The sequence below is a fragment of the Myxine glutinosa genome, chromosome 5, assembly GCF_964187855.1.
Source record: "Myxine glutinosa chromosome 5, kmMyxGlut1.1, whole genome shotgun sequence".
In the NCBI taxonomy this organism is placed as follows: domain Eukaryota; kingdom Metazoa; phylum Chordata; class Myxini; order Myxiniformes; family Myxinidae; genus Myxine; species Myxine glutinosa.
Window position 1 is genome coordinate 132,184,939 of NC_136265.1, and position 25,604 is coordinate 132,210,542.

The window sequence follows — 25,604 nt, forward strand, 5'->3', positions numbered from 1 at the left end:
CCGTCTCCGTCCATCCCTCTCCTCTGTGGCTGCAGAAACCCTCATCCACGCCTTCATCACTTCCCGTCTGGACTACTGCAATAGCCTCCTTTATGGTTCACCCTCAACAATCACCAATAAACTCCAATACATTCAGAACTCCGCTGCCCGTCTACTCACCCATTCCCGGACCCGTGACCACATCACCCCCGTCCTTTACAAGCTTCACTGGCTCCCCATCTCCCAGAGAATCCAGTACAAAATCCTCCTCTTGACCTACAAAGCCCTCCATAACCTGGCCCCATCCTACCTGGCTGACCTCCTCTCCAGACACACTCCCACCCGCAACCTCCGCTCTGCTGGTACCAACCTCCTGACCCCCCCCATCCGGACCAAATTTAGATCCTGGGGGGACAGGGCCTTCTCCATCGCTGCTCCCACCCTCTGGAACTCGCTACCTCACACCATCAGAGACTCCTCCTCACTCACCACATTCAAAACATCACTCAAGACCCACCTGTTCAACACTGCATTCAACATTTAACCCACAGCATCTAACCCCTGACTATCTCCTCTCCTTCTCCCTCCTTTGTGCTTTGAATATTTCCCTATTGATTCTTCTTTTTTTGCAATTGTCTTTATGTTTTGCTATGCGTTATGTTTTGCACTCTGTCAAAGCGTCTTTGGGCTTCCTGAAAAGCGCTATATAAAATAAATGCATTATTATTATTATTATATGCAACACGTAGGACACCATAGGACTTTAGTTATTTCCTTAATATGTGTTTCAGATAAGGCTGTGTTCCCAATAGTTGCATCTGTGTTGCATTAATTAAATAAGAATAGGTTCCTTTCATTTTCCAGCCTCCACACCCCCAAAAGCTACCCTACCCCAACATGCGCAATCCATCTTGGCCTAGCATTTCGGCTGCCACTAGTCAAGGAACACGAGGTAGGCCCAAAAAGGGGGGGGGGGGGGGGGGGGAGTGGAGACGCGTTGAGGTGAAGGGTCACAGCATTGGGGGACGGTAAGGGCCACCAGCCAATCAGGGCTGAGGTGGGATGGCCTGGTAAGGGTGTGGCTGGAGCTTCCAGAGGGTTCGCTGGGCTTGCCGATATAAGCGCGCACGCAAAGCCCTCAGAAGGACCGCGAGGGAGCTCGATTATTGGAAGGACTGTAAAGAGAACTGCGCGAGGGAGCTCTATTGTATTGGAAGAACTGCACAGGGGACCGTTGCTGCTGGAAGGACTGCGCGAGGGAGCTCCATTGTGAGAAAGAACGGCGCCACGGACACCTTGCTTATTGTACAAGAGAGATCTGCGCATACGGACTTGCGAAGGAACCCCCCCCCCCCCCCCCCCCCCATATGTAAGGTCCGGTCGTGCGCCAACGATACGCGCTAGCTGCCTGCCCGGGTTTTCGCCACGGTACGAGGTGACGCCTGGAGCCGGATCCCAATGCCCTACCATCTGCCTGGACCTTCCTCCCCTACCCATTACCATCTCCCATGTAAGTCAGTCTGTTTGTCCTGGGGTTAAGTAAGACAGTATAGTTAAGCTTGCCCTGTGTCCTTTTGCTCTGTATATTGCTTAATTTCCTCTTCTTTTGGGTTCTTGTATATAATTAATAAACCCACTCTTTGTTCTTCTTATTTTCTGGGTTTCCTCTCATTCGATCGTTTGCGTCTTTTCTCAATTGAGTACCGGTGGCACGAGAGGAACCGCTCAGGATCGGGTTTAGTTTTCCTTTGTTAATGGCTCGGGCTTCGGATTGCTAAACCGCTCGGCAATTTCCATCTTGTCCGCGGTCCGAGCGGGAGTTATCTCCCTGCTTTGCGGTCGGATTGGCACTCAGGTATTTGGGACTCCATTGACCAATCACCCTGGCCAATCTCGACCGGAAAGGAGCATTATAATTTCCAGGATTGGGGGACGGCCAGCTTAAAAGACAAGGGGATTAACCCACCCCCCCCCCCCCCCCCGCCTTGGTAAGGGGAGCACCGACCCCCGAATCCACAACAATATCATTCTCTTTGCTAACTCCCCTCACCTTCATTCCACCCTCCTTCCCTCCACTCACCCTCATAATATTCCCATCAGCGAAGTGACCCTGCGTTGCCCAGCAACACTGGGTACCTTTGCTAGTATGTATGAATGTATTTCTCGTATGCTCGCGGTGGTAGTGCAGATGGTGCAACAAAAGGTGCTGAGATCAGGAGAGAGAAGTGGAGAAGGAGACCGATGGGGGAGAGGTGTTGTTTGTCAAGGAGGGCCAAGTGGTAAGAGGTGGAAAGAGGAGGAGGTGGAAAGCAAGACGGCTGTAAGATGCTTGTGATTGGCAGGTGGTGGCTGACCTAAAGCCACAATTGGTATTCCCAGAGGAGATCTGTGTGACAAGGCTGTGGCTTGACATCTTCATCTGGTCAGGTGCAACAAGACAGGTCATCTTGGGGGAATTGCCTGTACCTTGGGAAGAGAACATGCAGTAAATGACCGAAGGGGTGGGTCTAAGAAGTGTAAATGGTCATAGGGGTCTAAGGGGTGTAAAAGGTCAAAGCGTTCTAAGGGGTGTAAAGGATCTAAAGGGGTCTAAGGGGCATAAAGGGTCTAAGGAGTGTAAAGGGTTAAAAGGGGTCTAAAGATGTTCTAATGGGTGTGAAGGGTCTAAGGGGTGTAAAGGGTCAATGGTTTCTAAGGGTGTGTAAAGGGTCAAAGGGGTCTAAAGAAGTGTAAAGGGTCAAAGGGATCTAAGGGGGTGTAAAGGGTCTAAGGGGTGCAAATGGTCTAGATGGGTCTAAGGGTTGGAAAGGGTCTAAAATGGGTCTAAGGGGTGGAAAGGGTCTAAAGTGTGTAAAGGAATAAAGGTGTAGTAAAGACATACCAACGGGAAACCTCGGAGATCATGGCGACAGGTGGCAGCTCGGATGGTTTTAATTTATGAATTGTGAGAAAATAACTGTTTAAAAACACATATTTAGGTGCAGGGTGGTAAAAGATGTTATCCTATAAAGTTTCGTGCTGATTAACCTTGGGAGCTCAGAGGAGTAGGTTCACAAATGAACAAACAGACATTTCGCTTATTATATATATATATATATATATATATATAAACACATAAGTGATTATTCACCATTGAGAATGAATATGAATGAATGATCGTTTTAAGGCCATTTTCCCCGCTAGAGTGGGGGTTAGCCTTGCGGGCCCCATGACAATCATGGTTCCCTGTTTGAGGCAATGTTTTTATGGCCGGATGCCCTTCCTGGCGCCAACCCTTAGTCGCCTCTTACAATGCGCAGGGATGCGGTGCACCTATTCTAAACTGGGGTACACACCGGGGTCATCCATCCCAGCAGGCTGGTACTCAATTTGCCGACCTCGGAAGGATGACAGGCTGAGTCAACCCCCCTGGTGTTCATTTAGCGATCGACCGGGATTCTAACCCAGGATCCTAGGATCCCAAGCCGGCACCCTAACCGCTAAGCCAACACCAGGCACCACCAAGAAAGGACCTCCATTGAGAGATCTGGCGAAAAGAGATTGATAACATGATATTTTAAAAGGTTATGGACGAGTTATGCCTAAACTTGGTGGACGAGTTGGGTATGTGACAAGAAGCAGATTAGATTTTGGTTCAGGTCCGAATCCAGATCCGGCCTATCAGTGGGATACAATACAAACAGTTCAGCCTGGCGGAGGCATGCACTCTACAGACTGCCGTTCTAGTTGTTATTGGTTTACAAAACAATCATTATGGATCTGGTGTTACCTAAGAGGGAGTGCCGAGAGAAGGTTGAAGGACACAGGGGTTTACAGGGGTTGCTTCAAAATATATAGACAATTAATCCCCACTTTAAGATACCTCCGCTAGAGGTTTAAGTTTACGTTTTGTTTCCCACTGATAGGCCGGATCTGCATCTGGACATGAACCAAAATCTAATCAGCTTGTTGTGGTCACCTATCCCAACTCATTCACAAAGTTTTGTCATAATCCTTCCACAACTCTGAAATATCGTGCTATATATCGTTTTTTTGCCCCATCTCTCAATGGTGAAGACTCAATCAAAAATTTAAAAATTATAGTATCCTGATCCAGATCTTCACCAAAATCTAATTAATTTGTCCTTGTCACACACCAAACTCGTCGACTAAAATTTCGTCCAAATCCGTCCACAACTTCTTGAGATATCCTGTTAACAGACAGACAAACAGGCAGGGGTGAAAACTTAACCTCTGTTTACCTTCGGTGGTGGAAGTGAAAAGAAAAATGATCAACAATAATGAGGAAGAGGCCGACAATAATGACGAGAAAGAAAAGAGATATAGATATGAGAAGGACAATAAGAGTGATTAAAGAAGAAAAAAAACAGCAAGAAGAGAAAAAAATAGATCGAGCAAGGGGAAGTTGTGAGGGGAAAGTTCATGGCACGCTGCCAGTGTTGGCCAAGGCGAAGCCGGAGCCCTGAACGTGACAATCCAGCAAGCTCCGATGGCGACAGCAGAGTAATACGTTACTGCTGCCTGCGGCAAAACGAGATGTTACTCACGTAGTCCACAATCCAGATTAGCAGCGTCAGCTTAGATTTTTATCACATTTCCTCAACGCGACCCAAATGCTTCAATGCGAGTCCACAGGTTTCACACAAAACCAAAAACAAACAATCACACAAACTAAAAAAAAAAAAAGGGAACCAAAGCAAACAACATCGCAAGACAAACTTTGCAATGACGTCACAGTTGAACAGGGGTAGCTACATCTCAATATTGTCGTAAACGCGTTAACTGTAAACAAATAAGCAACAAAGTCTGTGATGCATTCTTAATAAATGGGCAGCAATAGGTTAAACGCAATGTGTGGAATGCCACACCAACGTATTTAAGGCAATGTTGCACAATAAAGGCCTGGATATAAAAATGTGTACGTGTGCAGTGCAGCGTACACCATGTCAGAGTAGAACGATGATATTTGCGGCCTGTGCCTTCTCAGATTGCATCTCTCCGCACCTACACCCTCCTCTTCCCCTCAAGAAAAGACGCACGTTTCAACACCCACTGCAACAACAACACAACAACATGCATTTTAAGGCCATTTTCCCTGCTAGAGCGGGGGTTAGCCTTGCGGTCCCCATGACAATCTTCTCCATCTTGCCCTATTTTCTTCATCTCCCCTTGTTAACCCCCTTGCCCGCATTTCTTCTTCCACCATCTTTAGCCAAGTCTTTCTCGGTCTTCCCCGTCCTCTACTTCCTTCTACATTCATTTCCATCACTCTTCTCAACCAGTCACTTTCATCCTTCCTCAACACATGACCAAACCATCTCAACCTGTTCCTCTTCACAGCATCAATCACAGGCTCTATTCCCATCATCTTTCACAATTCATGATTTGTCTTCGTCTCTCTCAACGATACTCCGCACATCCACCGAACCATTCGCATTTCCACCCTTTCCAGCCTTCGTTGCTGCTCTACATTCAATGTATTTCTCGTATGCCCATGTCTCGCTCCCATAAATCATAACACTTCTCACACATGCAGCATACACCTTTCCCTTCAGCTTCAACGACACTCTCCTCCTCATCAGCACGCCACTCAGTTCCCGAAACTTCTTCCATGCACATCTCACTCTAGCAACCGTTGCCGAGTCTGATCCACCTTCTCCATTCAGCATGTCTCCGAGGTAGCAAAATGTTTTCACACCTTCCAGCTTCACGCCGTCTCCAAGATCCAACTCAACATTTCCTCCATCTGCAGCTCCCTCTGTGCACACCTTACATTTGAATTTAGCTGCCACACTGGTTAATGACCCTCTCAGACCACGACATTTTTGATGAACCCACTCAGCGCACATTGTACATTGAATTGAGTTCACTCCGACACCCTTCTTGCACACAGCACATGGCCACTTCCCAGTTCTTTCCACCTCACCACATGCTTTTCCACTTGCCATCACCTTCGTCTTTCCGATATTCACCTTCAGACCTTTTGTCTCTATACATTCCTTCCACTTGTTCATCTTTTCCTTCAGTCCATCCATACTTTCCGCAATCAACAACAGATCATCTGCATACAACAACTCCCACGGTAAACCCTCCTTTACGTTCTGAGCCAGCACCTCCATCACAGCTACAAATAGTAGTGGACTTGGTACCGACCCCTGATGCACTCCCACCTTCACCTCAAACTCACCACTGTTCCCATCCTTCATCCTTACAGCTGTGCGTGCTCTTTTATACATTGCCATCACTACTCTGATCAACCATTCCTCCACTTCTAACTTCCTCAATGCCCATGTCAATACTTCGCATGGAACCCTATCGAATGCTTTCTCCAGATCAACAAACCCAAGAAACAACTTCTTCCTCTTCTCCATGTACTTCTCCTGCAACTGCCTCAATAAAGAGCACGGCTGTCGTTCCTCTTCCTAGCATAAATCCAAACTGCATTTCGTCGATCTTCACCTTCTTCCTTATCCTCCTCTCCAACACCCTTTCCAATACCTTCATTCCATGCTCCAATAACTTTATCGCTTAGTACGAGCCACACTCCAGAGGGTCACCTTTCCCCTTGTATAGAGGGACGAGGGTACTCAGTTCCCAATCCACTGGATTGGGGCCTTCTTTCACCACCAGATTACAGATCTCTGTCATTCTCTTCACAACACCCACTGCAATAAAAAAAAATCAACTTGGCACATTGAACAACACCCACCCATAAAATTTGATGCATTATTTCACACAAAATTTTCATACGGTACCAAAAGAGGTGTACGGTGTCCGTACATTTTCCTTACCCTCACTACGTGTCTCTCCTCACGCCAAAGCAAAAACTCATCACTTCGGGCCTTGAAATCATCAAAAATTCCCTCTCGGCGTTCAAGGGCAATTCAAAATGTCACCATTGTGTCCTTACAGCTGAAGATACTTGCGAGATATTGTGCGCTATTTAGTCCACAACGACGACGATGCGGATAACAAACAGCATGTCCATGAAAAATGGAAGATTTTGAAAAATGAAAAATGGAAGAAAAAAATTCCAAGGGAAAATGCTGCTCGGCTTTGGCTTGTCAATCAATCCCCAAATGAACACTGCAATAACAATGTCCCTCCGTGCTTAAAACAAAATTTGAGAACCCTGATCCATTTCCTTCTCAGAAACGACTTACAGGAACCCATTTTTGATCGAATTATCCAATAACGTTGTTCCAAACATCATCCAGGCCTGGCTGAAAACAAAGTGTCCCCAGATACCAGATTAAACAAACTGTCAAGTTATCTTTGTCAAGAGTTTAAAGAACCTCCTAAGTGATTGGAAGTTCAGCTTTTGGCAACATAGCATTCCCATAGGCATACACCATGGTGTCGGTGCAGCCAAGAAAAGCCTTTTCATGCATAAAACAGGTTGGAAACAAAACAACAACCTGGCAAGAGGGAATCGTTTCAACTGGACTTATTGGGAGGCAGACTTCGATATTCGGGCACAAGAGCACGTGCATGCAGATGCTCGGCGAAAGGAGGCCATGATGCTACCCAAATTCATGGATAATGGATGAGCGGCGACCCACATGGGGAGGGCAAACAATCCGGCCCGTGCTGCACAAAACACGCGGGTCGCTCTAGGGTTTCTGGGAACCCTCGGCACAGGGCCCAAAGCCTGTTCCAACATGGCCATCCTTGGGTAAACAAACCTGGGGTAAATTACATAGACGGTATTTGACAACCTCTCACATCTGCAAAAAGAAATGCCATTTTTGATGTGGAAGATAAAATAAAGTTGTACTGTATTTCATAATTTCTAAGAAGAACTATTTTTTTCTTAAAGACACAACTGTACTCATTTTACAGACGGTTGTATATACTTAGTTGATAATGTAGTGTACTGTGTAATAATGATGCCTGCTAGTACCGACGATAATACGAAAACCATACTGTGCTAACCAGACTCAGTGGCGTAGTGTATAAGCGAGTCCGCTCCGAGTCTGGGAGGTCGGTGGTTCGAATCCCGACCGAGTCGTACCAAATGCTTTAAAATGGTACGCGCTGCTTCCTTGCTCGACAGTGCTCTAACCTTGAACGGTTAGAGCACTGACAACGATGGGAAGGCAATGGCAAACCACAGAGTGCAAATCTTGCTAAGAAACCGCTTTGGCAGCCTCAACGCCCTGGAAATAGTACGTAATCAAAATAAAATAAAATTCCGTGTTACACAAGAAAGAATTAAACTAAAAAATTCCACGGTTTGTCTAAATGCCAACAGCCGCGTACAATAACAAGTCGAGCAGAACCGTAACGTGCGTTTCGATTGCAACCGTAATCGACTTGGGGTCTGCTGGGAGATTCAGAGTCTGCTGGGCGAGTCACAATTTGGTGAAACGTTCCACTCACACCATGCACCCTCAACTACATCCCAAAACATCAGTCGACATGCTTCTAACGTAGGTACCAATTTACAATCAGTGTGCTCACCTCTACTCTACTGTTGGTGTTTCCCCCTTTGTACTTTGTTCCATTCCATTCTGCTCTAGCTCTTCCATGAGCCTCGACCATGTATAGAAAACTAGAGCAATGCGACTGTCGCCAATATGCCTCCGCATGGTCCCACAACGGGCAGATGCCCTCGTTCACTGTCCTAAAAAGAAACAAGTTTGATTTAAATTCCTTCAGCTGTCAAGTATCACATTTTCACCAGCCATGACAGGTTTCACATCGATCGGTGAAGCAGTTTCAGAGAAGGGATTTTTTTTTTTTTTATATCGGCTTTCAAGCTGATATGGCTGCCACACCACGTGACATATGACCTTAAAAATGTACACTCTGTATATGTGTTTGGTGTTCATCGGATAAGGTTCGTTTTTCTATCCAAGATGGCTGCCAAACCACGTGACCTACAACATAATCATTTTCAAAGTACATGCAACAATGATGCTAGATGAGATGATATTTGTAAAATTTCGCATCGATAGGTTAAGTGGTTTCTGAGATGCAATTATTTCATATTTTCCTTCAATCCAATATGGCTGCCACACCATGTGATCAATAATGTTTTCGTGATAATCTTTTAATCGCCATGCCTAGTCAATGACACGTAAACTTTCGAGTCAATCGATTTGGTGCTTTGGGAGAAGATGTTTTTTTAAGATTTTAGGTTCAATCCAAAATGGCTGCCAAACCATGTGACCTATGATGTCATAAATTTAATATTTCAATACAAATAGGTCATAGATCATGTGCATGCAATTTCAGATTTTTAGGACAAGGAATTTGATTAAAATATTTTTTGGCTGGTATACCAACCACTTCACCTATGATATCATTATCATGCTTTTGTTCCCCATTGGGAGTACTTGAGAATATACCAAGTTTCAAATTTTTCCATTCAGCGGTTTCTGAGAAATATTTTTATTATTATTTGCGTTTAATCCAAGATGGCTGCCTTACCACATAACCTATGACGTCACAATTATCATAAAACATTCTACATGGGTGTCGCTCCTAACCTGAACGTCTCGTCTCAATCGGACATGTGGTTCCTCAGAAAAACGAGGTTTAGACCGTACGGACGGATGGACAGACAACCTGAAAACATAATGCGTCCGGCCACCTTCGGGGACGGAGGCATAAAAAAGGCGCAGTGTACCAGAAGCATATTGGGCACACGTGCTCCAGCCATGGTGGAAACTCAAAACCATGGTCTCAAACAAACCAACAGTAAAACCAAAACCAGGTGATTTACAAGAATCTAGTTCTTGACGTTGCACATTACAGTGTGTTCTACCGGAAGTGGATTATGGCACTGAAAGATTCTCTCCGACAAGGAATACGGAGGGAATGTTGATCACCACACAGAGCCAAGAGAAGATGCTGCCATAGCATAACCAAAAGGGACAATGTTGAACAGAAATGAATGGATGAGACGGCAATCAGAAAACCTGAAATGGAACTGGGCGAGACACAGAAGGAAGACTGGAGAACCGGTGGTGGAGAACGATAAAATGGCAACCCGGAGGACACCCCGCAAGAATCAGGAGTAGACCAAATATCCATTCATTCATTTCAGGCTGCTGGTTTGCATCATTGCTGGGAGCGCAGCTGAGCCGACGGTGAAATTCCCCCTGTATGTTCGGGCAGGAATTTTGAATTTGTTCAGGGTGCCCGCGATAGCTCAACTACTCCTTGACAAGGACAACTTGGGGACTTTAACGTCCAACAGCAAATGCCGACAGATGGGACGCCAAGTTTAACGTCCATCGGAGGGATGGTGCACACATTGACGAACCACCAGGATGACAGTTTGTACCTGGGTCGGGATTTGAACCCAGGCTAGACGGTTAAAAGGTGGGTGCACCCACTTCTGAGCCGTCATGGCAGACAGCGAAGCAAGTCAACAATGACATTGCACAAAGCGGTTGACAAGGGTATTAACTTTTTGGTCCGAAGAGCAAACTTCAAAGTGAGGCAATGTGTGCAAGCAAACTCTGCACCACGAGCCTTTGATCACCGTTAATAAAGTAAATACAGACTCCCAACATGCGCCTCAGCTGTCGATGAGTTGAAGTTTCTTCGGCGTGACCGCTTGTGCCCTCCGCTTGCGCAACGAGGTGGGAAAATTCCTGATAGATTCTCATCGACAAGGAGACCCAAAAATCCACTTTTAAAGTCGTGTCTCACTAAGGTAAGAGCAAGCAGACACGAGCTCACTCGTCCAGCTGTTCCATCTTGTTACCAAAGTCGGAGTGGATTGTGGGATTTTTTTTTTTCTACATACCTAATGGAACGCAGAGGTAGTGTGCACGTGCATGCGTGTGAGATTGCCCTTCGTGTCCACAGGTAAAACATGCGAATCACCTGGTTTATTTTCTCGCAGTGAAGAAGGTTTTGCCCAGACAGCAAGCGGTGTAACCTGGCGTCAAGGAATCTTCAAAAAGTCCTCTTGCTACCCACAATACTGGCAGGAATTTGTTCAGGATGCCGGTGATAACTCACCTACTCTTCTAGAAAGACATCGTGGGATGTTTAACGTCCGCCAACTAATGCTGGTAGAAGGTGCGCCCAGGTAAAGACGGTGCCGCACACCGATGCCTCACCCTGTATGCAAAACACCAGGGTGACGCTTTATAGGTCGGTCGATCGGAGCGCGGGTTAGACGCAGACCTCAAGGGTATCCTGGCAATCACAAGGCTAATTCATGTCATCATCAGGGTCATGCAAGCTTTACCTTGCAGCTGTCTCTCTTACCTACACTATCCATCAGAACTTAACAGGTGCAGCTGCGGTCGGAGTCCAACGCCAAATACTGCAAAGCGAAATACAGCAATAATGATAAACGTCATAAGCTAATTGCGTAACTATGGCAACAATATTCCACTTTTAGAGCATCGTGGGCACGTCTGGTGGTTCCAAAGCAGGTACAAGCCCTTTTTCACAAGGAGACATTTTCCCCACCTTGGTCCGCCCGTTGATCAAATATCGACCCAGGCGGCCGTGACAATGCAATATGAGCTCGTCGATCCGGGCGAGGAGCACAGCGATAGCGCCGCAGCCGGCCTCCCGTCCTTCCACCCACGTGATCTTGTCCCCACGAACAACCGACGAGTCTGGACGGCGGCTCACCAACTGCCCGTCACAAAGCCGGCCGTCCTGCTGCAGTACACGCACCTCACCCAGCACCGCGTCGCCCAGCCCATCGCCCACGAAGCCGTCCAGCACGCAGATGCCGTGCTTGGTGAGGCACGGGGCGATGTAATGGAGCGCCAGCTCACGGGGATTCGCGCTCGGGGAAACTCCGTGGCCCCCAGGGCGACAGCGCGCCGCCCCCAGGGCGGATAGTGCCGTCGAGCCGCTCCCGGGGAGTTCGCGCTCCGAAGCGAGGTCTCGGCACTGCGGCGCCGACGAGACGCGTTTCATGAGATTCGGGCCCGAACTGGGGGACACCAAAGACGTGTCCGACAGGTTTCTAGGCATGGAGCTCCTGGCCTTTTTGCCCGCCCGAGGGGCGCCCGTTTGCGCGGACGGGTCGGCGCCGTTCACGTCCTGGGACGTAGCGACCTCGACTCCCGAATCCCGTCTCTGGGGAATCGACTGCGCGTCCCCAGCGTGCTGAACGCTCCGCAGGACCATGTCCATGAGCTGCGTTCCGGCTTCTCTGGTCGTCTCCTCGCAACCCCTCTCCTCAACCTCCCCATCCTCCTCTTCCGCCAACGATCCCGGAATCACGGTGGCGGCGGATTCTCTCATCCTCGCGGTCGGACCATGAGCACCCGATTCTCAAACCGGAACTTTGACCGGTCGTGTCTCCCCAAATGGACCCCGGTGACAGACTGCGCACTCACACGCCCGCAGGGCAGGGAAAAGCCTGCCGTTTAAACAACATCCCGCCCACCGAACCCACGACCGACTTTAATTTGATAATACCTCAAAAGCATGCCAAACACCCTCTTTTAGTTTACCCTTTACTTTTAGCAAAATGTTCGCTTATAATATCGCTTACATAAATACATTTCAGCAACACAGATTTATTAGAAAGAATGGATATAATTGCGTTCGTGCAATACCATTTAATGGACTTATACACCGCTCAAATTCGTGACACACATTATTCTGTTTGATTTCGTAGTTTTGGTACAAAAAAGGATTCCAATCGTTTTGAGAACCTAGAAATGCAAAATGAATAAGTATAATTTGGGAAAATTGGTTTAAATAAAAAATAAAATTATTCGGTGCGACTTAAAAACACCATGCATGATATGACTAGTATTACTACTACATCTAGGGCTTTAAAAATAAAAGGGAGTGCAGGGCCTATTAAAGTGGGGATATTTGGGCCTATCTGTGCCTGCGCTACCACTATATGGTTGTTTTTAAAAAAATGCTTTATTCTTTCAAATATTGAAGATCAAGGAAAGCACGGAAGTGGGATTACATTGGAATGCTGGGGTTGGAACCGTTCATATTCCAGACTCATAGTGGATGTTCCAACCATTATACCACAGAGTCTGTTGTAATATAAGGTCTCTATATATAATACGAGCAGGGCTGCCCTGGGTGTTGATTACCAATCAGTTTACTGTTGGCATTTTGAAGGAATCAAAATATATATATATTTTTTTGTATACTAAGTCGAGGCTCATGTAAGAGCGAACACATAGAACATATAATAAATAAAGCAGGGAGCAGGAGACAAGAGGGGGAGAGAGAGGGAAGCACAACAGTAGGGAACAGGGACATCAGGAGATCCGTGGAAGAGAGAGGGCCGGGATGGGGTACACGAGATAAACAAGATGGACACTGCAGGGACTTTCAGGAAAGAAACCGGAATTTGAAGGAGGTGTGTTTGGGAAAGATCATGGTTTTCGATAGGGGACGATATAAGATGGTAGTGAACAGCTGTTTTGAAGATCTGGAGGGAAGAGTGCATTTGAAGAGAGTGTGAGAGTTTGTTCCAGAGGCGGGAAAAAATAGGAATGAAAGAGTGAAGGTGAGGAGTTAGTCTTGATTTTGGTAGTTTCACCAGAAGAGGGTTGCTGTCAGACGTTGTGAGTCCTGCAGGAATATTTGGGGGACAGAGCACAGACAGAGCTGGGGGAGCTATGCCGGAGAGGAGTCGGTAGAAAACAGAAAGACCACCTTCCTGCCTGCGGTGAGCGAGTGAAACTCCTTCAGAATCAGCTTCATCGCTGGAGATACCAATGATTCTAAAAGCCTTGGTTTCTACAGCGTGAAGCTGAGCGAGGTGTGAGGCAGGAGCATAAGCCCCAGAGGGGAGAGCAGTACTCCATCAATCTGCGGATGAAAGCTTTGTATGTGGTGAGCAGTTCAGTAGTGCCTAGGATGGATTTCACATGATGGAGGATGCCCACTCGGCGACTGACTTTGGAGGCCAGCTTGGAAATGTGGTTTTCCCAGGAAAGATCACAAAGTGAGACCCAAAAGTTTGAGTGACAGAACTTCTTCAAGAGGATTGTTGGCAAAGCAGATGGGAGGGTTTTCCAGACAGTCTTTTTGGAGAGACAAGGAGAGAGTGTGAGATATTTCAGGATTCAAAGACATGTTCCAAGTGTTTGACCAGTTTGTGATTTTTTTCATGTCTGCAGAGAGTGAAGAGGCTGCTGCCTGCTGATTTGAGGGCTGAGAGATGGTCCAGCAGAGGGGGGAGTCATCAGCAAAAAGAGGATTTTCCAGAAAGTCAGAGAGATCATTGATGAAAATTACAAAAGGCACAGGGCCAAGAACACTGTCTTGAGGAACTCCAGCCTGGACAAGCAGAGGTGATGAGAGAATTCCATTGAGAACCACACGTTGACTGTGACAGGAGAGGAGGTCCACTAGGCATGCGTGGAGATTTTCTATGGATACCATAGAGGTGAGCACGGTGGGGTGCCAGACTGTATAGAATGCATGGGATATGTCAAGGCAGACGGCTCTGATTTCCTGTTTGGCGTTGAGGACCTCCATCCATTGTTGAGGCAGCAGAAGCAGCATGTCCGGAGTAGAGTGGCCTGGTCTGAACCCAAATTGATGATCAGAGATCAAGCCATTGGAGAAGAGGAAGGATTTGATATCCAAAGCAATGATGGATTCCATGACCTTGCTGATGATTGGGAGCAGGCAGATTGGTCTCTAGTTGCAAGGATTTGTTTTTGCACATTTTTTGGGTGAAGCGGTAATATTGGCTGATTTCCAGGCTGATGGAAGATGACCTTGAGCAAAAGAGAGGGTGAAGAGAACAGAGCGAGGGAGTGATGGAGCGGCAGAGCAGGATTTTAGGACCTGTGGGCTGATGCCGTCTGGTCCAGTTGCAGAATCAGAGTCGAGGTTTGAGAGAAACTTCACCTTGTCAGGAGAGAAGGACACAGAGTTCAAGAGCAGCTGGGTATGAATGGGTAAGGTGAGTACAGAGAGCGATGGGTTTGGGGCACAAGATTTTGAGGCAAACACAGTGTTGGGTCATTCAGCTTTTTCACGTGTGGTGCCAGCTGTGTAGCCGTTTGACGTAATGGAGGAGATGGAGAGGGAACAAACACCAGAAACAGATTTGACCAGACGCCACCAGGATTTGGAGGAAGGAGACAGGTTTGAGAGTTCAGTCTTGAGAGTAGAGAGATATTGTTTTCTGGCTCTGCTGAGGGTGGACACACACTTGTTCCGAACTTTGTGGGAGGAACTGAGATTGCCTTCAGTTGGATTAGCCTTCCAGGAGGCAACGGCAAGTTGTTTCAGGGCAACTGCCTCACCACAAGATTCAGTGTACCATGGACGGGAGGAAGGGTATGACAACTGAAGATGTAATGTGATAAATCTGTGCATGAGAGAGAGCAAATTTCTTTGGAAATTTCCCAGGATGAGTTGATGTCAAACACAGTAGAAATGGGAGACCAGTTTAGAAAGTTGATGGCTGCATGAAGGCCGTGCTAGTCGGCCTGAGTGTAATGCCAGACTCGTCGGCGTTGAGGTGGCTCTCTGAGAATGGCCAGAGAGATGTCCACTTTAACAAGCAAATGATCAGATGAACCGATTAGTCATAACCAAATCCAGAAGCGATGATGTACCTTTGACTGAGATCCGGGTCAGGAAATTGACAAATTGTGTGAGTGTCGCAGAAGTCCTTTGCTGAGATGCCAAGGCAGGTGAGAGAGGAACCCACACACTGGCATGATGACAATTGAAATCGCCACATTTGTGGAAGATAGAGTTTGGGTGAGTAGATAGAAGTTGGTCCATGTTGTTGGAGAGCAAGAAGTAAATGGAGTCATCCCTGTTTGGTGGATGGTACAACACACATTTAAACTAGAACGGCACTCAGTAGAAAGCATACCTCTGCCTGGTGAACAATTTACGTTTTGTATCTCAAAATACACCAGAAAATCACAATACAGAAATAATATAATGTATAAACAATCTTCAACAAAATTGAATCGATTCTTCCTTGTCACACACACAACCTGTCCAACAAGTTTTGTCCAAACCCATCCATAACTTTTTGAGATATCCTGCTATGTATCGTTTTTGGCCCTATCTCAATTTTGTTTTTATTTCTCCACAGATGAAGTCGCCGGAGACATTATGTTTTCGGGTGATCCGTCCGTCCATCAATGGGATGGGAATGGAAGCGGCAGGAAGGGTCATGTTATTATCCTCGCTGGTCTATACATTACAGTAGATCCTAGCGCAGGTCTGTTAGTCGATAGGGTATGCAATAAGCATACAGTCGTGGCCAAAAATATTGGCACCATTGCACTTTTTTGTTGAATTAAAAAATATTTTGGGATCCACATATGTATTTCTTTGGTTTGCAGTGGAACAAAACAAAAAAAGCTGAAAAAATTACTAAATCTTAGCTTATTCCACACAGAAATCCTAAAATGTCCCAGACAATATTATTGGCACCTTTTAAAAGTTGTTAAAATAATTAAATTTCAAGCAGGTGATTCTCCTTTACTATGGAATTGAACTCACCTGTGGTGAGTTGCAGGTGCCTGCAATATAAAAATCACTCATTCAACCAGTTTGAATAGAGAAAAAGAGTAATTCTGCTGTTTTGTGTCACTGTGTGTACCGCAATGAGTTTGGAGAAAAGAATGAAACCAGAGAATTGTCTGAGGAGGTCAGACACAAGATTGTAGTCAAGCATGGACAATCTCAAGGCTACAAGTCCATGTCCAGAGACCTTGATATTCCTGTGTCCACCGTATGCAATGTTATCAAGAAGTTTAAGGCCCATGGCACTGTAGCCAACCTCCCTGGACAAGCAAGAGAAAACTTGATCGAAGATTGCAGCAAAGGATTGTTTGAATGGTGGATAAAGTACCTCGATCAACTGCCAAACAGATTCAAGCTGACCTTCAGACACCAGGTACGACAGTTTCAACTCGCACCATCCATCACCAATTCAATGAAAGTGGGTTATATGGTAGGAGACCCAGGAGGACCCCACTGCTGAGAGAGAGACATAAGAAAGTCCGACTGGAGTTTGCCAAAACACACCTTAACAAGCCAAAATCCTTCTGAGAGAATGTCCTGTGGACAGACGAGACCAAATTAGAGCTTTTTGGGAAATCACATCATCTCTATGTTTACAGAAAACAAAACGAAGCCTTCAAATAAAAGAACACCTTCCGTACAGTCAAACATGGAGGAGGTTCAGTGATGTTTTGGGGTTGCTGTGCTGCCTCTGACACAGGGTACCTTGAATGTGTGCACGGCATCATGAAATCAGGAGATTACCAAGGCATTTTGGAGCGCAATGTTCAACCCAATGTCAGAAAGCTGGGTCTCCATCGAAGGTCATGGGTCTTGCAGCACGACAATGACCCCAAACACACTTCAAAAAGCACCCAGGAATGGTTCAAGACAAAACGCTGGACTGTTCTGAAGTGGAAAGCAATGAGTTCAGATCTAAATCCCATTGAACACCTGTGGGGAGATCTGAAAACAGCAGTTGGGAGAAGGCACTGAACTACTACTCCAGTTTTGGGGTTAGCCCCGCCAAGTTTTCTGTGGAACCTCTTTGGGTCCCAGCGAGTGGCCTAAGGTGGGTGGGAGGTTTCATACATTTCTCAATATAATTGTGATTTTGAGTTTGCACTCATATGAAACGCCTCTCTCTCTCTCTCTCTCTCTCTGGAAGTGCGGATGGAGTTGGCTGCGACACGCTTTAGGCCTCCATTGATCGCTAAGGTTTAAATAGGCTGATCTGGTTGGCCTAGATGTGATGTCCGCCATTCACCCGCATGGATCCATATCATGGCGGCATGGGCAACAAACACGGAGCTTGCAAAACACCCTAGGCCAAACACAGATGTCCCTGCAAAGGACATGGCATAGGGACACCGACAGCCCCCAGAAACATGCTTTCTCTCTGACTGTTGTGATTTGGGTGTCGCGTTATGGCCGCCGTATGCAGCTGCTCTGTAGTGTGGTAAGTCGTCAGTGTCTTGTTTTTGTCCCTACAGCCCCCCCCCCCCACCCCCCATCCCTTCTCTCCTTTCCTGTTACATACCATGTGCCTCTGGCATTTTGTTCTCGGGTTTTCGACTCCTTTGTGTTCGAGAGAGATTGAGAGCGGGCCTATTTTTGGTGCGGCCTACCCGTTTTGACGACGCTTTGTTAGCCTTGTTTATGCTTACAATGCGTATTTGGTTTTTCATTTTTGCTTGATTTATTTGGGTTTGATACCTTCTTGTCCGGTTCGGACAAGAAGGGCGCGATAATATCGCCGAGATGGCGAATGCATGGTCTCGATGTGAGGGTTTTGAGGGTTTAACCCAGAAGCATGCGTTCGTGTGCGTTCCTCCCGACAGAGTTCCTGTAGAGGACATTATTCTCGCAGTTGGGAATATTATTGATGATGAAAATATACGTGCTGCGTCACGTATGAATCAGAAGGCAGTTGTTTTCGTTTCAGACGATGAACTCGTCCATGACGTTGTAAGTGCCGGAATAAGCACAGCGAGTGGTCATTTTGTGATGACGTCGCCGATGTTGACTCTCGCGACGAGAGTCGTTATATCGAACGTACCTCCGTTTATTTCCAATGACAGGATTATGGCCGTGTTATCGCGTTATGGTAAAATGGTGTCCAGGATCTCGACAATTCCTCTTGGTTGCCGGAATGAACGTGTTAAACACGTCATGAGTTTCCAAAGCACCTAGGTGTACATGGTCCTAACAGACCATGGGGACGATACGGGCCTCAATATCTCGTTCAAAATAAACTTCGAGGACACTAACTACCAGCTGTACGCATCATCCGCCACCTTAACGTGTTTTCAGTGCGAAGCGTTCGGACATTTAAAACGGTTTTGTCCCAAAGCCTCGTGTGTCAGGTGTGGAAAAAGGTCACACTGATGCGGTGTGTTAGGAGGGGGTTACCGTGACTCCACGAATCAACATTCCCAACGAGGAGGAGGTTCCCGGTACTCAAATCAACATTCCCAACGAGGAGGAGGTTACCGTGACTCCACGAATCAACATTCCCAACGAGGAGGAGGTTCCCGGTACTCAAATCAACATTCCCAACGAGGAGAAGGTTACCGGTACGCCACAAATCAACATTCCCAACGAGGAGGAGGTTCCCGGTACTCAAATCAACATTCCCAATGAGGAGGAGGTTCCCGGTACTCAAATCAACATTCCCAACGAGGAGGAGGTTCCCGGTACTCAAATCAACATTCCCAACGAGGAGGAGGTTCCCGGTACTCAAATCAACATTCCCAACGAGGAGGAGGTTCCCGGTACTCAAATCAACATTCCCAACGAGGAGGAGGTTCCCGGTACTCAAATCAACATTCCCAACGAGGAGAAGGTTACCGGTACGCCACAAATCAACATTCCCAACGAGGAGGAGGTTCCCGATACTGAAATCAACATTCCCAACGAGGAGAAGGTTACCGGTACTCCACAAATCAACATTCCCAATGAGAAAGAGGTTACCGGTACTCCACAAATCAACATTCCCAACGAGAAAGAGGTTACCGGTACTCCACAAATCAACATTCCCAACGAAGAGGAGGTAAACGTTAATGCACGGCTTATTGTTCCCAATGAGGGTGAAACCAGCAGCACAATCGCCAATATTATTCCTTTTCGACAAAGCGTTGCTATGGAAACCGAATCTAAATTGGTGACTAGTAAACAAAGAGCACCTGATGAGTCGTTAACAGCAGGTGCTGTCAAAAAGGATGTGCTCGATGTGCAGACCTTCCGTGCAGAAACTCTTCAGGATACTCCTGAAATCTCAGTGCAGACCCTCCGTGCAGAAACTCTTCAGGATACTCCTGAGTTCGACGGATACTCCTTCAGGATACATCGACGAAAGAAAATAATAACAAAGGCAAAGTTTGAGTTTTCTCAGCGTCAGGCAAAATTCACTAACAAATATGAAGACACTCACTCTTGCAATATGGTGGTGGGGCGAATAACATCCGCCAGATCCAAGTAAATAGTTTATTCAAAGGGAAACAAGTTGATGTGATCTTACTGCAGGAAACTCGTATCATTGAGAAGGTTGAACATGACTGGAGCAGCAATTTTAAAGGTAAATGCTTCTTCAGTAACATGTCGTCTGTATCTGCTGGAGTTGGGTTCTTGTTAAAACCAGGACTTGTACCTGACTCTTGCCTCTTTCAGGAGGTGATAAAGGGCCGGTTTGCTTCCCTGGAACTGGTGATTAATAACCTAACATTTATTATTTTTAATGTACATGCACCGAGTGAAAGTACTGACCGTAAAACTTTCTTTACTACGTGGTAAACCATTTAAAATTGTTTGACCTGAATCAGTGCATATGCATGGGGGGTGATTTTAATTGCATGTTTGAGCGCAAATTGGACAGGAACTCACCAGAACCACATCCCGAAGCCCATGGTGACCTCTCCCATTTCCTTTCCGTCGTGGGTTTTGCTTGATGTATGCCGCTTGATACACCCAAATGACCAACAGTACACATGGTGTCGATGTTCCAATGGTCAAGTGTCCTTAGCGAGGCTTGACAGATGACATCACCCCACGTTTTAGGAATATGATAACCTTCTCAAATATTGTCCCATCTATCTTCTCTGACCACCACATGGTCACTATGGGCCTATCCTTTCCTCAGTTTAAGTATACTAGTGCCTACTGGAAATTTAACACGAGGCTTTTGGACGATGCCTTTTTTAAGGAAGCCTTTCGCAATCTATGGATAACAAGTAGTTGAAAAAAAAAGCCCCGTTTTGCCTCCATTAACCTGTGAGGGGGACAATATGAAAACCCATATAAGGCTGTTTTGTCAACAGTTTAATTCATATGTCACCCATGAAAGTCGAGTCACACTGGCTCGGTTAGAAACTGAAATTCTAAAACTGGAGAACAAACTGGCGAAACAAGAGAATGAGGCAAACTATAAGTTACACCTTGAAAGAAAGACCCGACTTAGAGAACTATTGCAGGAGAAAGCTGCAGGATTATTCGTTAGATTAAGTATAAAAAATATTAAAGTATCAGATAGCCCGAGCAAATCCTTTTTTCACCTCGAATCCGAAAACGAAGCCAGCTCGGCTTATCTTATCAGTTATGGACCCCAGTGAATGTGTAATTGCAAATTTTGATGGGGTAAAAAATACCATTAGAAAGTACTATTCAGAACTGTTTGCAAAAAAAGATGTTTGTGAGGATGAGATGAAACTCTTTACCTCCCATCTCCCATCCCTGACTGAGACTCAACGGCTGGAGCTGGATGTGCCGTTAACCCTTCCTGAATTAGAATGTGCTCTGGTTGAAATGGAATCTGGAAAAGCTCCAGGAATTGATGGCCTACCAGCCGAGTTTTACTTGGAATTTTGGGACCTTTTAGGTCCAGAGCTCTTAAATGTAATCCAAGAATCCCTGCGAACTGGTGCAATGCCATTAAGTCTAAGGAGAGCAGTGGCGAGTCTCCTCCCAAAGTAAGGAGATCTCCGGCGGATGGAGAATTGGAGACCAGTTTCAGTATTGTGCACCGACTACAAACTGTTTTCAAAAGTGATGGCAAATCGTCTGAAGAAGGTCATTGGTGACCTGGTCCTACCCGATCAGACTTTCTGCATCCCCAGTCGGTCCATTTATGACAACATTTTTTTAGTTCGGGATTTATTGTGCACTTACCACGATCAAAATGATTTTGGAATAATGTTTCTAGACCTTGAAAAAGCCTTTGACAGTATTGATCATGTTTTTTTGTGGCGTGTTCAGGAAGCATGTGGCTGTGGGGTTAATTTCAGAGCCTTCATATCTCTATTGTACACTGACAGCTCTAGTGTAATTAAGGTAAACAATGAACTCGTTTCCCCCATACAGGTTCAGAGAGGGGTATGGCAGGGTTGCCCAGTCTCAGGATTGCTTTTTGCATTAGCAATGGAACCATTACTTTGTACGCTCAGGGAGAATATCTCTGGCCTGACGTGTTTCCCAAGGAGTCCACCACTGACTATATCAGCGTATGCAGATGATATGTCCGTCATAATCAGAAGCAACCGGGATATTGATGCTCTTGTTAAATCCTTGAGAACCTTTACCCAGGCTTCTTCCCTGAAATTTAATTGGAGGAAAAGCAAAGCTATTTGGGTGCCTTACCTTAATAGTTGCCTCCCTGCCTCGACACATGTACCTCCTCTTCCGGAAAACTTAGAATGGAAGGCAGATGGTATCGACTACCTTGGTGTGTCCCTCGGTTCCACACAATTTATGGAAAAGAATTGGGAAGGCTTGATTGGAGAAATGGAGAGGAGACTGAACCTGTGGAAAAGAGCCCTTCCGCACCTTTCATTTAAGGGCCGTGTTTTAGTTGCCAATAACTTGGTTGCTGCAACTTTATGGCATCGTTTTATTTGCCTACAACCGCCGGAAGTGCTGCTTAGAATGATCCAGGCCAAACTTGTGGACTTTTTTGGGGGAGGCCATCATTGGCTGCGGCCAAACGTAATATGCCATACTTCATCTGAAAGAAGCCAAGGCCTTGTTCACGTGAAATCCCGCCTCATGGCCTTTCGCTTGTGCTCCATTCAGCGCCTTCTATATGTTGAGCACCTGCCAAACTAACCATTGGCCTGTCATATTTTGCAACAGGCGGGCAGACTCGGCTATGGTCGTGAAGTATTCCTGACCCACCTCAAGGATGTGGATACAGCAACGCTCCCTATATTCTCCCAGAGCCTTGTCAATGCCTGGAAAGGTCTTACAGTGAGTCGCAAACAGGACACATAATCCCCAGGGATGTTCGAAGTTGAACCACTGTTTTTCAACCCTCTCTTCCCTGATGTATTCAAGAGCCATGATTTGTGCCAAAGCTTCATTGATGCAGGCATGAACAAAGTATGGCACCTACGACAAAACTCTGGTGTAGGGTGGAAGACTGTGGAAGTAATTTCAAATATGACAGGAATTCGGTCCAAGAGGACAATCGGCTTAATATTGAGGAATGTCGAACAAAAAGGTCATCAGCTACGGGTATTATGGACTCAGAATACACATGGACATCCTGATGAGTCATATTTCCCGAAACGGATTTTTGACTTCTCCCCCAGAGAACGTCCTGTTAGCCTGTTCACCTGTTAGCACAGGAACAAATGAATTGCAAGCTGCAAGCAGCAAGAGCCTGTATAGGTGTTGCGTGCCCATAATTCTCGTTGTTTCTCCATTAAACGGAGTAGCACGCTGGAAGAGACTACACCCTGCCGGGCCCCCCACTGAACCTGTATGGGAAGCGATGTATTGTAAGCAAATCACCAAAATAACAGGAGATCTCCAGTGGCGCATTGCCCACTGGATCATCCCATGCAATACATATGTGAGGAATTTTGCCCCAACATTTGCATGCTGCCCCTTTTGCTCTGTAAATGAGGATGTATTTCATTTTTTCATTGGCTGTGAAAGACTTTTTCCATTATTTAACTGGCTGAACTTTGTGTCACACAAATTGAATTTCAGATTTACTTTTCGCTCCTTTATTTGTGGGTTCAAAAAGAAATGTACACAAGACAAAAAACCAAAACCATGATCTTCTCTACCCTCGTTAACCCCACACCAATCCCTTCTCCTTCCAATTTTGCAGTTTTTCCTTCTTAGAGTTTCCTTCTGCATCCATTTTGTCCACCTGCATGTGGATTTTGTGTCCTCTTTTTGCCTATTACGTCCTGATCCATTCACTGTACTCGCTCTTCCACGAGCCTCAACTATGTGTTCGAAAAAGAAGATCTTGTTAGTCCGTTTTCTGACAGCGCAAAGTGAAATCTATGAACTTACATAACTATCACTTTTATCAATAAGATATAATAGTTGTAATAATTTTTACCACTGCAATTCTACTGGATGTTTTATTAGCTCCGTGGGTTCAACCACTATTGCAATCTGGTCGTTGCAGGTAAGACCCCTAACTTGTGCCACCCCGTGCATACCAACTCCATTGGGACGGTCTAACTCATGGCAAGTCATCAAATGTGATACCTTTTGCTCCAATATCAGGGATTATCCTCTACTGTCTTGATGTGAAGTCATCAAATGTGATACCTTTTCCTCTAATCTCAGGGATTATCCTCGACTGTCCTGATGTGAAGTCATCAAATGTGATTCCTTTTCCTCTAATCTCAGGGATTATCCTCTACTGTCCTGATGTGAAGTCATCAAATGTGATTCCTTTTGCTCCAATCTCAGGGATTATCCTCTACTGTCCTGATGTGAAGTCATCAAATGTGATTCCTTTTGCTCCAATCTCAGGGATTATCCTCTACTGTCCTGATGTGAAGTCATCAAATGTGATTCCTTTTGCTCCAACCTCAGGGATTATCCTCTACTGTCCTGATGCGAAGTCATCGAATGTGATTCCTTTTGCTCCAATCTCAGGGAATCTATCCTCTACTGTCCTGATGTGAAGTCATCAAATGTGATTCCTTTTGCTCCAATATCAGGGATTATCCTCTACTGTCCTGATGTGAAGTCATCAAATGTGATTCCTTTTGCTCCAATCTCAGGGATTATCCTCTACTGTCCTGATGTGAAGTCATCAAATGTGATACCTTTTCCTCTAATATCAGGGATTATCCTCTACTGTCTTGATGTGAAGTCATCAAATGTGATACCTTTTCCTCTAATATCAGGGATTATCCTCTACTGTCTTGATGTGAAGTCATCAAATGTGATACCTTTTCCTCTAATATCAGGGATTATCCTCTACTGTCTTGATGTGAAGTCATCAAATGTGATTCCTTTTGCTCCAATCTCAGGGATTATCCTCTACTGTCCTGATGTGAAGTCATCAAATGTGATACCTTTTCCTCTAATATCAGGGATTATCCTCTACTGTCCTGATGTGAAGTCATCAAATGTGATTCCTTTTGCTCCAATCTCAGGGATTATCCTCTACTGTCCTGATGTGAAGTCATCAAATGTGATTCCTTTTGCTCCAATCTCAGGGATTATCCTCTACTGTCCTGATGTGAAGTCATCAAATGTGATACCTTTTCCTCTAATATCAGGGATTATCCTCTACTGTCTTGATGTGAAGTCATCAAATGTGATACCTTTGCCTCTAATATCAGGGATTATCCTCTACTGTCTTGATGTGAAGTCATCAAATGTGATACCTTTTCCTCTAATCTCAGGGATTATCCTCTACTGTCCTGATGTGAAGTCATCAAATGTGATTCCTTTTGCTCCAATCTCAGGGATTATCCTCTACTGTCCTGATGTGAAGTCATCGAATGTGATTCCTTTTGCTCCAATCTCAGGGAATCTATCCTCTACTGTCCTGATGTGAAGTCATCAAATGTGATTCCTTTTGCTCCAATCTCAGGGAATCTATCCTCTACTGTCCTGATGTGAAGTCATCAAATGTGATACATTTTGCTCCAATCTCAGGGAGTGTCCTCTACTGTCCTGATGTGAAGTCATCGAATGTGATTCCTTTTGCTCCAATCTCAGGGAATCTATCCTCTACTGTCCTGATGTGAAGTCATCAAATGTGATACCTTTTCCTCTAATCTCAGGGATTATCCTCTACTGTCCTGATGTGAAGTCATCAAATGTGATTCCTTTTGCTCCAATCTCAGGGAATCTATCCTCTACTGTCCTGATGTGAAGTCATCAAATGTGATACATTTTGCTCCAATCTCAGGGAGTGT

The 25,604-nt window shown here is 45.7% G+C and overlaps 2 protein-coding genes across 3 annotated transcripts in view; both read right to left on the reverse strand.

The window, feature by feature from the left end:
• The window catches only part of EGLN1 (egl-9 family hypoxia inducible factor 1), a 152,460-nt gene extending 140,070 nt beyond the window's left edge, over positions 1–12,390 (reverse strand). The window contains exon 1 of one of the 2 annotated variants that reach the window (XM_068116192.2): positions 11,419–12,356. In XM_068116192.2, the coding sequence (XP_067972293.1) occupies positions 11,419–12,210 (792 nt within the window). In that variant the 5' untranslated portion in view covers positions 12,211–12,356. Of the gene's footprint in view, positions 1–11,418 lie in introns of both variants that reach the window. The other variant, XM_068116195.2, reaches the window with a different exon arrangement.
• Positions 1–25,604, reverse strand: part of LOC144892160 (uncharacterized) — a 442,282-nt gene that overhangs the window by 313,977 nt on the left and 102,701 nt on the right. The gene's annotated exons all lie outside the window — the stretch shown is intronic.